Below are 14494 nucleotides of genomic sequence, written 5' to 3'. Positions count from 1 at the left end.
CTCGCATTTCTACTTAGCCTGCTGTTCGGGAAGTTTCGAACCCTGAATAGACAAGTTACCAACTTCTACTATTTTATATAATAATACATAGGTATAGATCGCGGTAAGAAGAAGTACTCTATTATTCTTCACTGATTTTTACAAAAACATTCATTCATTATGAATTTAAAGCCCCAGAAACATAATCCATAGTCCATCAAAATCAAATATTTTACGAAAGTTCTCGTGGAACATGTTTAAGTATAAGATATCCTGTTATTCGTTATTAACTTTATCTTCATGCAATGGAAATCATTAAACAACCTTTGAGACCCTGCGTATTACATACAATACGTTTTTCGAACACCTGTCATGACTACGAATATTTAAGAACATGCCCGAATCTCGGTTATTGTATTCGGGAAGTGTCGAAATTACTGCAGAAAAGGTAGCTGGTTTTTGTTTTTACCTACAGGTGGCTCTATTGTCTGCTGAAGGCAAAAAGAAGACAATTGGGATTATGGACGCATCTGATCCAGATGCATTGATTGAATAATTTCTCAGAAAATAAAACATGGTGAAGTAAATTTCAAGTTTAATGATTTACATATTTTATGCTTATATTACGAAGGGAAATATAAAATTTTCCTTGTGTATTGTAAGCAATACATAGCAATTTGAGATCCAAAGTACTGCATACAATTCGACCCATTACCGATCAATAGGAAAGCAGTATGATAAAATTGTTTTTAAAGATGTACTATTGGGTCTATTGATACCTAATACACAAAATTTCATCAAAAGTTCTTGACAAATAAATGGTCAGGTCTCAGGAGGTTAAAAGAAATAGTAGCGCCTATATGTTCCATATTTCTTCAAAGTGGAATTGTATTCTTTTTTAAATGAAAATTATCGTGAAACATATTTTAATTTTAATTTGGGAGTTTACTCTTATATTTTTGAGAGACTTTAACCTCAAATAGTGGGATGACTGATAAGCATTAAAGAAATTATGCGGCATGCTGCATCAGAACAGAATCCTGTATCATTTGTCATAATTAGAAGAATTTGGTGAGAATTATTAGAAATTTTTATCATATTATTTAAATGAGGAAGCTTCCAAATTTGAGGGGATATTACCTACTTTGGACCTTTTTTGTCTTTGCAATAAACTGATGGGAATTATGTTGACACCCTAAAATACGTGATACAATGTTTTATCAAAAATCAAAATCGAATAATTTTTACATATTTTATTCTGGAGTGGAATTGGCTTTACTGATATTAAAATTCTTGACTGGGAAATGTAGACCAAAAAATGGGGTTGTTACGGAAAGTTGAAGAAAGATTCGAAATTTCGTAACATTTGGATAAGGTTTCCGGGGTTAAACGGCCACACACAAATGTTGATTAAGTTGGAAGTTTTAAAAGTTTACTTAAAATAAAACTATATATAGTCTACTCGTGCGGAACATACCAGATGCAGGATACTTTCCCATCTTCTTTGTCAAAATCTCAGAACAACATAAGAAAAAATAAATAAAATCTTTGAGTTTAACGTCGCACAATTATGCTCGTTAGGCTAAGGGAGATGATTAGAGCAAGTGAATGATAATAGAAGAACTCCTGGAATGAAAAGTGGGACAAAACGGGAGTACCCTGAGAAAACCCACGGACACGATCTTATCCACCACAAACTTACTTGGCCGGGGATCGAAACAATGAGGACCCCACGCACCAGAGGAAGCGTTCTGCCACTGAGCCACCGTGCCACAACAACAACAACATAAGAAAACTAGAAGTTACTAGGAAACATTTTAAGAAGCAATGCCTTTCAAAGGTAAAACTCACTGCCCGAAGGTTTTAATACCTCCATGAGCAGAATAGACTGATATGTCCCTCTCCCATATCATCTTTTTAAAACCATATACGTTATCCGGATATTATCCTTTATCCTTCATCCGTATATTATCCGCTATCCGAATGTTCTACTACCCGGATATTATCCGTTATTTGAATTTTATCCATCATCCGGATAAATCCATTATCCGGATATTATCCGTCATCCGGATAAATCCATTATCCGGATATTATCCGTCATCCGGATATATCGATATCCGGATATTATCCGTCATCCGGATATATCGATATCCGGATATTATCCGTCATCCGGATATATCCGTTATTCGGATATTATCCGTCATCCGGATATATCCGTTATCCGGATATTATCCGTCATCCGTTATCCGGATATTATCCGTCATCCGTTATCCAGATATTATCCGTTATCCGGATATTATCCGTCATCCGTTATCCGGATATTATCCGTTATCCGGATATTATCCGTCATCCGTTATCCGGATATTATCCGTCATCCGTTATCCGGATATTATCCGTTATCCGGATATTATCCGTTATCCGGATATTATCCGTCATCCGTTATCCGGATATTATCCGTCATCCGGATATTATCCGTCATCCGTTATCCGGATATTATCCGTTATCCGGATATTATCCGTTATTCGGATATTATCCGCTATCCGGATATTATCCGTTATCCGTTATCCGTTTTGTTATCCGTCATCCGGATATTGCAAATCCGGATAAGTTTCTATCCGATATCCGAATAAAAAATTATCCGGATATGGCCATCCCTAGTCCGCACGCTTCATGTATTTGAGCTCAAGTTGATTCAGCCCGAGAGTCTTGCTCGCGAGCCTTGAGCATTTCTACCTTGCACTACCTCACCGTAAAAGGTAGAGTTGAGTTGATTTTGAGTTTAACGTTTCTTTCAGCAGCGAGGCTATATGAGACGTAGACCTATTGATTAACGTGAAATCCGAACCACATGAGCTCCCATTGGGAATCGAACCCGGTCTCCCTCGCCAAAATCGCGTACGCTAACTGCGTAGGCACGAAGGAGCTCACACCGTAAAAGAATGGGTATCTGAAATATTTACACAGAAGTGAAGCAGTTACCAAGAAGATGGGAAACTAAAAAGTTAGAAAATGAGAAAGTTCAAAATAGTTTCATACGAAAGTTCGAAGAAAAATATTAAAAGTGAAAAAGAAAAAAAAAGTAATAATTGAAGTGCTACCGGTTAGAGGATATATTTTAAATTAATCAATATACGCTACTGATAGGATACCGCGAATACAAAAAGGCTAAAAATCTATGGGTTATGAAAGATAGACAAAAATATGGAAACAAGTTCCGAAAGAGGTTAAAGAAAGATACAGAGGAAGCTAAATAAAGAATTATAAATGGAAACAGGTAGAGAAAGGCTGAAATTGTACAAAAGAAAATGCGAAGATGTGGAAAAATTAGATGCAATAACAAAATGTGAGAAATTGAAGAAAGTGGTGGAAATTGGTAGGAAACAAGAGGGAAATTACAGCGATAGTAGAAACGATGGAAACAAAATCGGAACGAAGCGAAAGAAAGTTCTGGAAAGATGTAAAGAATATATAACAACAAAACTTTCTGGTTTGATACTGAAATTTCTCGTGACTGGTAATAAGTTGTTCATGGCATATAGCGCCATCTATGGAAGAAGAAATAATAAATCAGTTTCAGTTACTGTGCGATGAACTCATATACTGCATGATAATGCTCCACTTCACACGGCGATTGTTACCAAGGCTGCAGTGAAAGACTGTGGCTTCGTAACGATTCAACTCATTTTACAGACCAGATTTAGCACCACTTTTGGTTAGAATGGGAAAGTGTATATTTAAAACAACAAGTAAGAGAAAAAACAAATGGATTATAGAATAATTGAAAAGAAAGGTAGGTTGTCTGAGCTCCTTCGTGGCTGTGTGATTAGAGTATACGTCTTCGACGTGGAAGGCCCGTGTTCGATTCCCTATGGGAGTTCATGTAGTTCGAGGTCCCACGTTAAGCTGTAGGTCCATGTCTCATACAACCTCGGTGCTAAAAGGCATTCAAAACTCTGAATTCAACAGCAACAATTGATGTTGTCTCTCATCAACACTCCAGTGAACGAGAATACTAGAAAACCTTTTTATTCATCTTTTTACTAATCCAGATAAAAATCACGATGTTGGAAATCTTGATAAACATTACACTCAGAGTGAGTTGGGTTGAGTTGATTTTAGTTTAGCGTCCCTTTCAGCAGCAAGGCTATATGAGACGTGGACCTACCGATTAACGTGGAATCCGAACCACATGAGCTCCCGCCGGGCACTCACAGTGAAAATAGATTATCAGAGACATTACTTCGGAATGGGAAATATATTATCTCCTTGGAAATTTATGCAATTTGTTGTTTATAATTACTATTTGGAAAATGAATAACAATTTACTTCTACATTTATAGCACATACTGATGAAAAACCTGGTGCGCACATGGAACACTAATAATAGTGTAGAAGACATGACAAGACACTCCAGTGTTTAATATGCATTTGAAAAAGAAAAAAATAGTAAAGACAGTTTATTTCTACATAAAGAAGACGATATTTCTTCAAAGATGGAAAAGCAGATGCATAACAGGGGTGGGCAATCTTTTTTGGTTTGAAGAATAGCTTTCATTTCAGAAATCACTGTTGTTCTTCTTATCTGTTCACTAGTCTGTTAGAGATAATTATAAAATATTGGCAGGGGTTGATATACAGACAGTATGACATACACTACCACGAGCTCGCATGACTTGCCGATCGACGTGTTGGCCATCCCTGTAGGTTCTTACGTTTTTTGATGTGGATTCTGAACTGTTAATATACTGTTGGAAAAGTTAGAAAAAATGATGAGGAATATGGGATGAAAATAGATGTTAAAAATACGAAAGAAATTGTGATGACACCGAAGTACTTTGCATCAATCACAAAAGTAGGAGGAAGAAAATAGAGAAATAACTTAATTTTAATAGTGGAGATACGAACTGTGAACAAGAAATAAAAGCAAGGAGAGTGTGTCTAAAAAAAAGAAAGAAAAAAAAACTCTTTTGTAGCTAATAACCTTTAGTACCAGTGCCAAAGAAATGTCTTCCGCAGTATTATATTGACAGATTTCCAGTACAACACTTTAGCAAATAAAATTTTAGAAAATGGATATATGTACTTGTTTACACACGGGTATTTACACTTGCGACGCTGAGACATTTTATACAAAGAACCTCACCAAAATGCTGGTCCATTTTGATTTGTTTTGACCTTTCCTTGATTAGTTGTTTACATACGGGAAATATAAGAATATTAATTTAAAATATAGTCTATCTAGTTTCAGAAAAGGAATTATTTTGACCCACATATAATATATAATATTATATAGTGTACTAACCATTTTTTTCATTTGTTGCAAAAATGGAAAAAGTTTCCATCTCTTGACAAACTAATAAATAAATAAATAAGTAACTTATGTAATATTTTAGAAGTATATTTCTATATAATGTAATCGTGCAGGGTTACTATAGCTCGTCAACTTGAAAAATTTTTTATTTCACTTTTCTTGCTATAAATGACTCCCTAAGACTAGGGCCATAGTTTGAAACTTTTCCCGGAGGCCGTTAGAAAAATATGCGATGTGAGCTCCAAAGCCTTAAAAACATTTTGATTAATTCTAGGAGCCTAATTGACGTTTGCTGAAGTAGAGTCAAGATCACAGACGCCTGGCCCATGGCTCACGAAAATGTATACGTAATATAGCAAACCACATATCGTCGCATGATAACCAGACGAACGTAACTCCAAAAATGAGGTTTTCGTTTTCTACATATTTGGACACAATTTTGAAAGCCTCACTTTGTGGTGTAAATGGAACGTAACGCCATCTGTTCCCCTTGTCGATCATCTGTTGTAATGTAGCTTAATTAACATCTTATTAAAGACACATCTAGATAAGAAAATAATATTTTTTTGTCCTCATGCCTGTAAAAATACGAAAATGGAGTTACGTTCCTCTAGTCATCAGGCGACGATATATTAAATACCAGAAATACCAGATGTTATATAGGAACTATGGAGATGCTCTCCAGAAAATATTCTTCAGGCGCTACTGGTCCAGATACAGTTACGATTCGTCTAAGAGTAATCTATATTTTGTTCAGATGATGGGGCAGAACCAGCACCTTAAACTGTTTTAATTTATTTTGGAAATGGTGTACTGCTACTCAAAGCTTTGCCGTATTGAGTTACATTGAGGGGCACAATCTTTAAGAAGTCTAATAATAGACACGGGTAAACTGTACAATATACACACTCCAGCTGCGCATTGAGAAGGAGAACCGCAATTTTTCTGTTATTTTTTTCTTTTTTCATTTTCATTCCTTTTCTTTCTTTCTTTTTTTAAAGTGGGCTAAGATATTGTGTTAGTTTAGGGTTAAAGAAATTTTGGATCTTCGTTAAAATTAATTCACGTGTCTGCATAAGGATATTAACTGGAGCGAGCTTTTAAAATTCACCCGCAGACATATTAGTAGAATGAGCTCAGATAATAGTTGCACTTATTTCTTTTATCTTACTTTGAGGGAGGAAGATATGGTGAACCTATTTCATGCTTCATTTATACATTCATGTTCGTATCGTACCATATGGAGTTTAAAAAAATAGTTTTATCTTGAAGTGGATCCTCTTCGAATGGCAAGAAGCTTAAATGAATTGCAGTTACCCCTTGTTCCCTACAAGATGCGATACTGCTTAAGATTTTTCTGCACTGTTATTTTCCAAATATAACAGTTCATTCACAAAGGAATTGTGGAATTATAGTCAGACAAACCGATAATTGGATTTTTAATCTGGTAACATTGAGAACGAAATTAGTACTTCATTTGTTTATACATGTAAACAAACAATATGGCAAGTGTGTCGTTTGCTACTAGTTGGAGAATAATATTCAAAGGTTTAAACAGTACGCCGTGCATATGGAGAAGATATAAAGTAACAAGTCTTTATTCTTCACGCTGTGGTGAGTACTAGAAGGAAATCAGTGTATTTTACTGCTAAGAGTTGTAAGATATCATACCCAATTTAAGCAAGTGCAAGGCGAATTTTCTGGTGTTAACAGTAGCTGTAGTTAATCTCCAAATTTTGTATAGTGTTCATTAGTTCGTATTTCTAAATTCTAAACTGTACACTATCATTTACCATATTTATTTTAAACTATTATTATGCTTTGTTGTTTAAATACTAGGGAAAAAGGGAAGGAAAAGTCAACAATAATATTTTTAACAGTTATTTGGATTAAGTTCCGCAATGATTTTTTTTTTCAAAAATGCGGAGGAAGTATCATAATTACACGAAATATAGGTATGAGAAGCCTGAAAGGACATGGGTTTAGAAGGAAATTCAGAGAAAACTAACAGTAAGTGCATACATGTAATTCGCCGTGAGCACAATACTGTAAATTATGAAGGCGTATTTAGGGGGTGGCTATCGAGCTCAAGCCCTGCCCAGTATATGCACAGCTTCATTAAAATTTGCCAGAACCCAAAAGGAAAAATACGAGTGCTTATTTAAGTGTTGTGCATAGCCCGTCCCGAAACAAAATCCTAAATACGCCACTGTGAGTGCGTTAAATATCAAATATATTTTCGACAAAGTGGATACTTCCAACTGTCTGGGATCAACATTAAGAGGCTAAAACTATAATCATAAAGAAATTAAATGTCGATTAAAAGCGAGGAATTCGTATTATTTTCAGTCCAAATTCTTTTGGGCAAAAGTTCGTTAGTTGGCATCCCGCTAAAATAAATAAAATTTCAAAGATTTGTCTGAATAGAGGGCATTAGTGATGTGTCGCCCCACCAATTTGAAATTCGAAAAAGTACCAAAATGTACTGCATTCGGTTATATTTGATTGGATTACATTAAGTTACGTTACATTAGATTAGGGGCACAAAAACTACAGTGCTAAAAACACAAACCAAGCTGTGTTAGGTGGCCACTAAAAAGCACATGCTATCTAACCGAGTCAGGGCAGAGCGAAGCTGGTAGGCCCACACGGTAACGCGGGGGTGCGTCCGAAGGGAGTAGGGACGCCAGTGACGGTGGGTATACGCGTAAGCAAGGGTAGTGAAAACATGTGGGCTTTGGCAATCATACAAATTTCAGTAGCACTTGTCATGGTTTCTTACTAGTAATTCTTTACTGTAAACATAAACTACAGCTTCTTTACACTGTGCAGAAATACATTGCCGTTGAGTTAGAAGTCACTTACCTTCAAAACTGAGGCTTGTAAACTTTTGCAGTTTCAGGAAGAAAATCGTGTACAACAGTTTCTTAACTGTCGCTCGTTATTTTGAATACTTCTATATAACTCATACGTTTTTATGTCACACCCTTGACATATACGCGCCATTTCCACACTGCCTTTCGCGCGACTATATCATAACAAGTGTACCTCTCCGCGAAGTAGTCTACCCGCCTGTACATATACAGTGCCGCTTACAACATCAAAAACAACCACTTTCTTAACTTTTACTATTCTCCTTCCCTTACTTTCACTCATTCTTCCTCACAAACTTAAATAACTTCTCGAATTGACCTGGTAAATTTCCTAAAATTGCTCTGGCGATACAGCACTTAACTCAAATAGAGAAACAGTGATCGTTTGATTATATTTCTGAAAGAAAATCTCCAAAACTGAAAGTAGAAAGGAACGAAGTAATAAAAAACGAACTATTTCCAAATAGTGCAATGCAAAAATTATTACAGGTCAATGACGTAATCCTTCCTACTTTTATTTTCATCGATCGGCTTCCAAAAGTACAATTAAAATACAACTATTTCAATGTTCAAATAATTAATTGCAACTTATGCACATTGCAAATAAAAGAACACATGTGTTAAAATGTGACTCACAACAAACATAATCGCATCCACCTCGGTCAAACACTAAAGTAATTTAATTTTTTTTCCTTCTTTTTTTTTTCGATAAAATGAATAAATTTGCACTCAAGATTGAAGAATTAAAAGCAGTACTGGAAGAAATCCGGAGTACATGAATAACGAAACAGTGGGATTTGCGAAATACATAGTAGCAAAATAATAACCCTTGACTAGTTTCTCACTCATCTCCACGTTTTCTCAAGACAAATACAGTACATGTGCAATATATCAAGAACTACTAGAATTTTCTTGTTCAGGCAGTAAAAATTGTTTCTTTTTTTCATATGGTTCTGTTTCTTACATTTTTTAAAAAAATATATTGAGATACGTTAGATATAAGTATCTTGCGTCGAACACACTGAATTTTTTATAATTTGGAAGATAATTGGCGTAACTGAGTCCATAAAATATATATTTTTTTAGTGATATTGGCTTGGACTTAACATTTTTTTTCTCTTGTTAGGTGCATTTAAATAGCGCATTGCTTTTACAGTTAAAAAAATGACATTCCCCCCACAATCGTTGTTCATTGGGTTGATAAAATTTATTATGAATGAAATCATCCACTTAATTTACACTCTTATTATTTTTTAAAAACTTCTTTAGCAAATCATAGTGGCCGAAAACCTAGTTTTTTTTTTTTTTTTAAATATTGCAAATGTTTATGCACTTTTATTTGTTTTCATGGAAGTAAGTGTGAAAGAATTGTATAAATGTTATTATTTTATTTTTGTAGATATTAAATGCAAATTCACTATAAATGCATATGGTCTTTTTTTTTGTTTTTGTTTTTCTAGCTTCAACAAATGCAGCAAATAAATTCACATATCGCAGTCATACGTGTGGGGAGTTAAGAGAGGAACATGTGGGTAAAGAGGTACAGCTCTTTGGTTGGGTCCAGTTCCAGAGGATGGGAAAATTTGTTACGCTTAGGGATGCGTATGGTGTTACGCAACTTATAGTTCCTGAAGAGGTAAGCACCCATTTTTGCAAATATTTATAGAAAATTACACCAGTATACCTGTTCATAGCGATTAAAATGCGTACTTAATTTGTACGGTATTGACATGTCAGTAAATACATTTAAATGAAATTCATCTGGTAAACATAAAACTGTAATCTTTCAACCACACCTATCTTTGTTTTTTTTTTTTTTTTTTTTTTTTTGTTCTGTCCTTGTTTCTTGCAGCTTTGCTTTTCTCTTTCTACTTGTATTTTATTTGTTTCTCTAATAATAACTCTAATATTGTGATAAAAATAGTTAAAAACTAACATCGATTACACGCTTCGCTGGGTTAAAATGAAAATTTTAAATGCACAACTTCTTATCCCATGTGTTTCGTACCCGTGAAATATGCTTTTTTTTTTCGTTTTTAGTGGCATCGATTTAAACGGTATCGGAAGAATCACTATTCATCTTAGCGACCCCGAAAACTATGGATTCGGCACCAATATCGGTCAATTTCGATGATTTTATATATATATATATATCCCCTCCTCCTCCCAGGTTGCGGGGCACGGCATAGGAAGTGTCACCGTTCATCTCAGCGACCCCGAAAACTATGGATTCGACACTAATATTAGTCATTTTTGATCAGTTTTTATATTTCCCTCTTCCCCTCCCACAAGTTACAGGGCTGAATTTGGATGTAAACGGGATCGTAAGTGTCACTATTCATCTCAGAGACCCCAAGAACTATAGATTCGACACTAATATCGGTTATTTTCGATCGTTTTTTAAATGTTTCTTCCCCTCCATCCTGCCCCAAGTTGCACCATCAAAGTGATATGATAAAAAAAACATCCCTGGACCGAACCTCAACTATGATGAAAATTTGCTCGAGATTGGTTGGGTGGTTCAATAGTGATGAAGTCAGAAAGAAAGTCACTTTGAATTTCATTTCCTTAATATTTATATCTACCTGCCCCCCACCCCCACCCCCCACCCTACGTTGCACCGTTAAAGTAAAATGACAAAAATCATGCCGGGCCTGACCCTCATCTATATTGAAAATTTGATCGAGATCGGTAGGGTGGTTCAAAAGATTAAGAGTCACAAACATAGTCACTTTCAATTTTATAATATAGATTAAAACACGTAATTTTTTGACTATTGTGGTAGTTGTTACGATTTCTTTTATTTTCATGTTACAGAAAACTGATCTCGTAATCGCACTAGCTTCCACACCTCTGGAGTCCGTCATCAAAGTGAAAGGCGTTGTTCAGAAGAGACCGGAAGGCCAAGAAAATAAGGTAAAGAGTATAGCTGTTGATTTTTGAATTTAATTATATCTTTTAAGTTGTATTTGGTTTCTCCTTGTTTATTTTTCTCTGACTGTTCTAACCGAAAGCAGGGTGTAATCCACTTACTTAACATATCTGAATGACGCTCAGGCAATAACTCTGCCAAAAACTGAACGTAGTGAGCGGAACTGTGGGAGATTCCCGAAAACGGGAGGAGAGGTGAGCGGAAGCGATGACCCTCACTCCCCCTTTCTCCTCCACTGAAGCTCTACAGCCGATCAAAAAGTGGGTGGTTTTATTGGGTGTTATTTACAATAATTGTATTGTCAATTGCTGTGTAATTTCAACACACAATAAGACAGAATAATTACAAACTGTTCTCAATATCGTTTTATATTTTTGGAATAAACAAGTGTCTATCTCCAGTACTTTTTGTTTTATTATCCTTTAAAATGTAGGAGTTTTTATTGGGTCACCCTGTATACTATAAAGTGATGTTTTAGGAAAGAATATACATGGAGCTTCCAATGCTTAATTGTAGAATCGCGTACGAAAAAAAAAAGCACTCACATACTTTAATATAGTCCATTAGTGGCTACATATTTGGAAAAGTCATGAAGTTCTGAAAATGACAACAACCAAATAATTTAATTCACCTTGTAATAACTTTTCTGTTTTCGTTTGTTTACAGAAAATGCAGACAGGGGACGTCGAGGTGCTTGTACAGGAAGTGAAGATGATGAATCCAGCCAGAAAGCAGCTGCCTTTCATTATCAGAGATTTTAATAAGGTACTGAGATGTTAGCGAGTTTTAATTGCTTAGTCGCCACCAAAAATATATATATATATTAAGTAGATAACTTCGGAAGAATGAATAAACAGTACAAGTACGTTTTTTTTTTCTGCAATGAGAACGTAGATCGCCATTAATCACTGTTGAAAATATCCTTTTGGTCCTGCCAGTGCTAATATTAAAGATCAATTCTTCCTTTCCCTCATGTCGTAACCGCTGAACTCTTATGAAAAGATCTCCAATACTTTATTGGATAATTATTCTGAACTATTAAGTACATTTGCTACCAAATCAAATTTCTTTGCCCGCCGATTCTTTGGAGCATGCATGGTGAGTTCTAAACAAATTTTGAATATGATGAAAGTCAAAGTTTGTTACCTGTATGGTGGTCATGAAGTGTGAAATACCTGCTATTTTTTGTAAACTTTACTGTTTACATTGACGACATACCACACAGATTACAATATTTGATCTTTATCTATGGCGTAAAGGCCCATTTGTTAGTGATAAAAATCATTCTACCCATCATACAACCGAATGTAAACAAGTCGTAACAATGAGATAGAGGAGTACTTTCAGACAAGGGCGCCGATCCTAGGGGGCCCGGGCCCCCCAAAGCTCATGTGGGCCCCCGTATTGTATTTATGAATATACAATATTTTGCATAATTTGAATGCAATTTGTCTTAAAATCCTCATATATATACTTTTTTTTTTTATCTCAATGGGCCCCCCAAATTTAGAGAAATATCGGCGCCCTTGCTTTCAGAATTCGTAAAATAATTTCCCTAACATCAAAAGAATATACACATTATTGGATAATTTTCACCTAGTCTATTATTGCAAGGACTTCAATTTCGTATCCTTAGGAGGCCTCATCACTGTAAAATTAAAATACCACTAATTTTACAGTAATTATGTGATACCTTCAAATAGATAAAATATAATCGAAAAGTGGAACAAGACCTCCCTAGACAATATTATTTTGCGTGAGATACCATTATCATAACTCACTGATCTGCTTTTGATTTCCAGCCATTTAGAAAATCGGCATTTATTCTCGCGTTTCTAAATAACTGCAAACGGAAAGCTACTAGGTGACTTGTGATAACGATCGATACCTTATGCAAAATAACATTGTCTAGGGCGCTTTTGTTCCAAATTTTGATTATCCTTTTATCTATTTGAAGATATCACAATATTACTGTAAAATTAGCGGTTATTTTAATTTCGCAGTGATAGGGACTCTTAACAATCACCTAAAATCATACTGAAGTCGGTTCATTCATTCCGAAGTTACTGACAATATTATGTCTTTGATCGATATTGGTAACGAGATGGTGAAAGATCAAATAAAAATGATGGCTGTTGTGAATTTCAGTTGTTTCGGTGAAGTGATTAATCTCTTATCGACTCGCTGTAATCACTGAACTATTTAATGACTATCGTTGACTGCTGAAATGAGGGATAATGATTGAAGGATTGGCATTCAATTCTTGTCTGAATACCGAATGGCTATGTGTGATTTAGATTTTCTAAGTTTTTTGTAGAACATTTCAAATACTATCTCTCAGTGGTAGAAGTTGATTTTTTTTCAATGTATTAGAAACTTGTATGTTATGCTTGCTCCTTTTAAATGTCAGTGTACTGGTCAAGAGATTCTGGTATTTATTTTATCTGAGTTGGCTGAAACGAATCTTCACCCTTTGAGCAACTGTTCCGTCTTTGAAAAAAGACAGTAATCTGCTGGGTCAGATCCGGAGAATATGGAGGTCGTTGAAAAACAGCAGGTTTATGCTTTGTGAGATCTTCCTGGGTATGGATTATCTTCGATGGACACGTGACTACTTGTGAATCGTTTGTGTCAGTCATGAATTTGGATTCGCGACTTCACTTTCTTCTCCGTACGCTTGGCTCAGCAGAGTAATTGTCTCGGTAAGTACACTCATGTCCAAAATTATTGTCGCATGTCTATAATTATGTTGTTGTAGAAATATAATTTGATAACGAATTCGCCCGGTATTTCTTATAATGTTAGTATGTGGCAAATTTCATGTCAAAAGAGCAGTAAATAAAAACAATAAAACGAAAATAAAATTTTCTTGTCCATTTAGCAACATTTTATTTTACTCATTATAATTTTCGTATTTATAATTCTTTTCCTATGAAATTTACCACAAATATACATTTCCCAATTATACACATAGTATCAGTATTAAAAGTACCCTGCAAAATCATTATCAAATTATATTCTTAATAAGACAGTTATAGATATGCGACAATAATTTTGGAGGGGGGCGCGGTGGCTCAGTGGTAGAGCGTACACCTCTGGTGCTTGGGGTCCTGGGTTCGATCCCAGCCCCCGCCAAGTGAACTTTGTGGTTGACAAACACCGTGCTCGTGGGTTTTCTCGGGGTTCTCCCGTTTCCTCCCACTTTCTTCATTCCACCATTTCACTCATCTCTCATAATCACCGTCTCCTTTAGCCTAACCGGCATAACCGTGGGACGTAAAACTCAAAGATTTCATTTCAATAATTTTGGACATGAGTGTACCTTAACCAGTTTAACTCAGAATTTGATATTCACTTCAATAACAATACGGATACAATCAGCTTAAAGTGTTTACCGTG

The 14494-nt window shown here is 35.3% G+C and overlaps 1 protein-coding gene across 3 annotated transcripts in view; it reads left to right on the top strand.

Annotated features, from left to right (window-relative positions):
- Positions 1-14494, top strand: part of AspRS-m (aspartyl-tRNA synthetase, mitochondrial) — a 221311-nt gene that overhangs the window by 161053 nt on the left and 45764 nt on the right. For 2 of the 3 annotated variants that reach the window (XM_081764283.1, XM_081764285.1), the window contains exons 1-4: positions 6757-6904; positions 9624-9799; positions 10981-11079; positions 11762-11860. In XM_081764283.1, coding sequence (XP_081620409.1) covers positions 6793-6904; positions 9624-9799; positions 10981-11079; positions 11762-11860 — 486 coding nt within the window. In that variant the 5' untranslated portion in view covers positions 6757-6792. Of the gene's footprint in view, positions 1-6756; positions 6905-9623; positions 9800-10980; positions 11080-11761; positions 11861-14494 lie in introns of those variants that run through there. The other variant, XM_081764284.1, reaches the window with a different exon arrangement.

Source organism: Thermobia domestica, chromosome 7 (assembly GCF_964235325.1).
Source record: "Thermobia domestica chromosome 7, izTheDome1.hap1.1, whole genome shotgun sequence".
NCBI classification, from domain to species: domain Eukaryota; kingdom Metazoa; phylum Arthropoda; class Insecta; order Zygentoma; family Lepismatidae; genus Thermobia; species Thermobia domestica.
The sequence above is the reverse complement of the archived record's forward strand: the minus strand, read 5'-3'. Positions and strand labels throughout refer to the sequence as shown.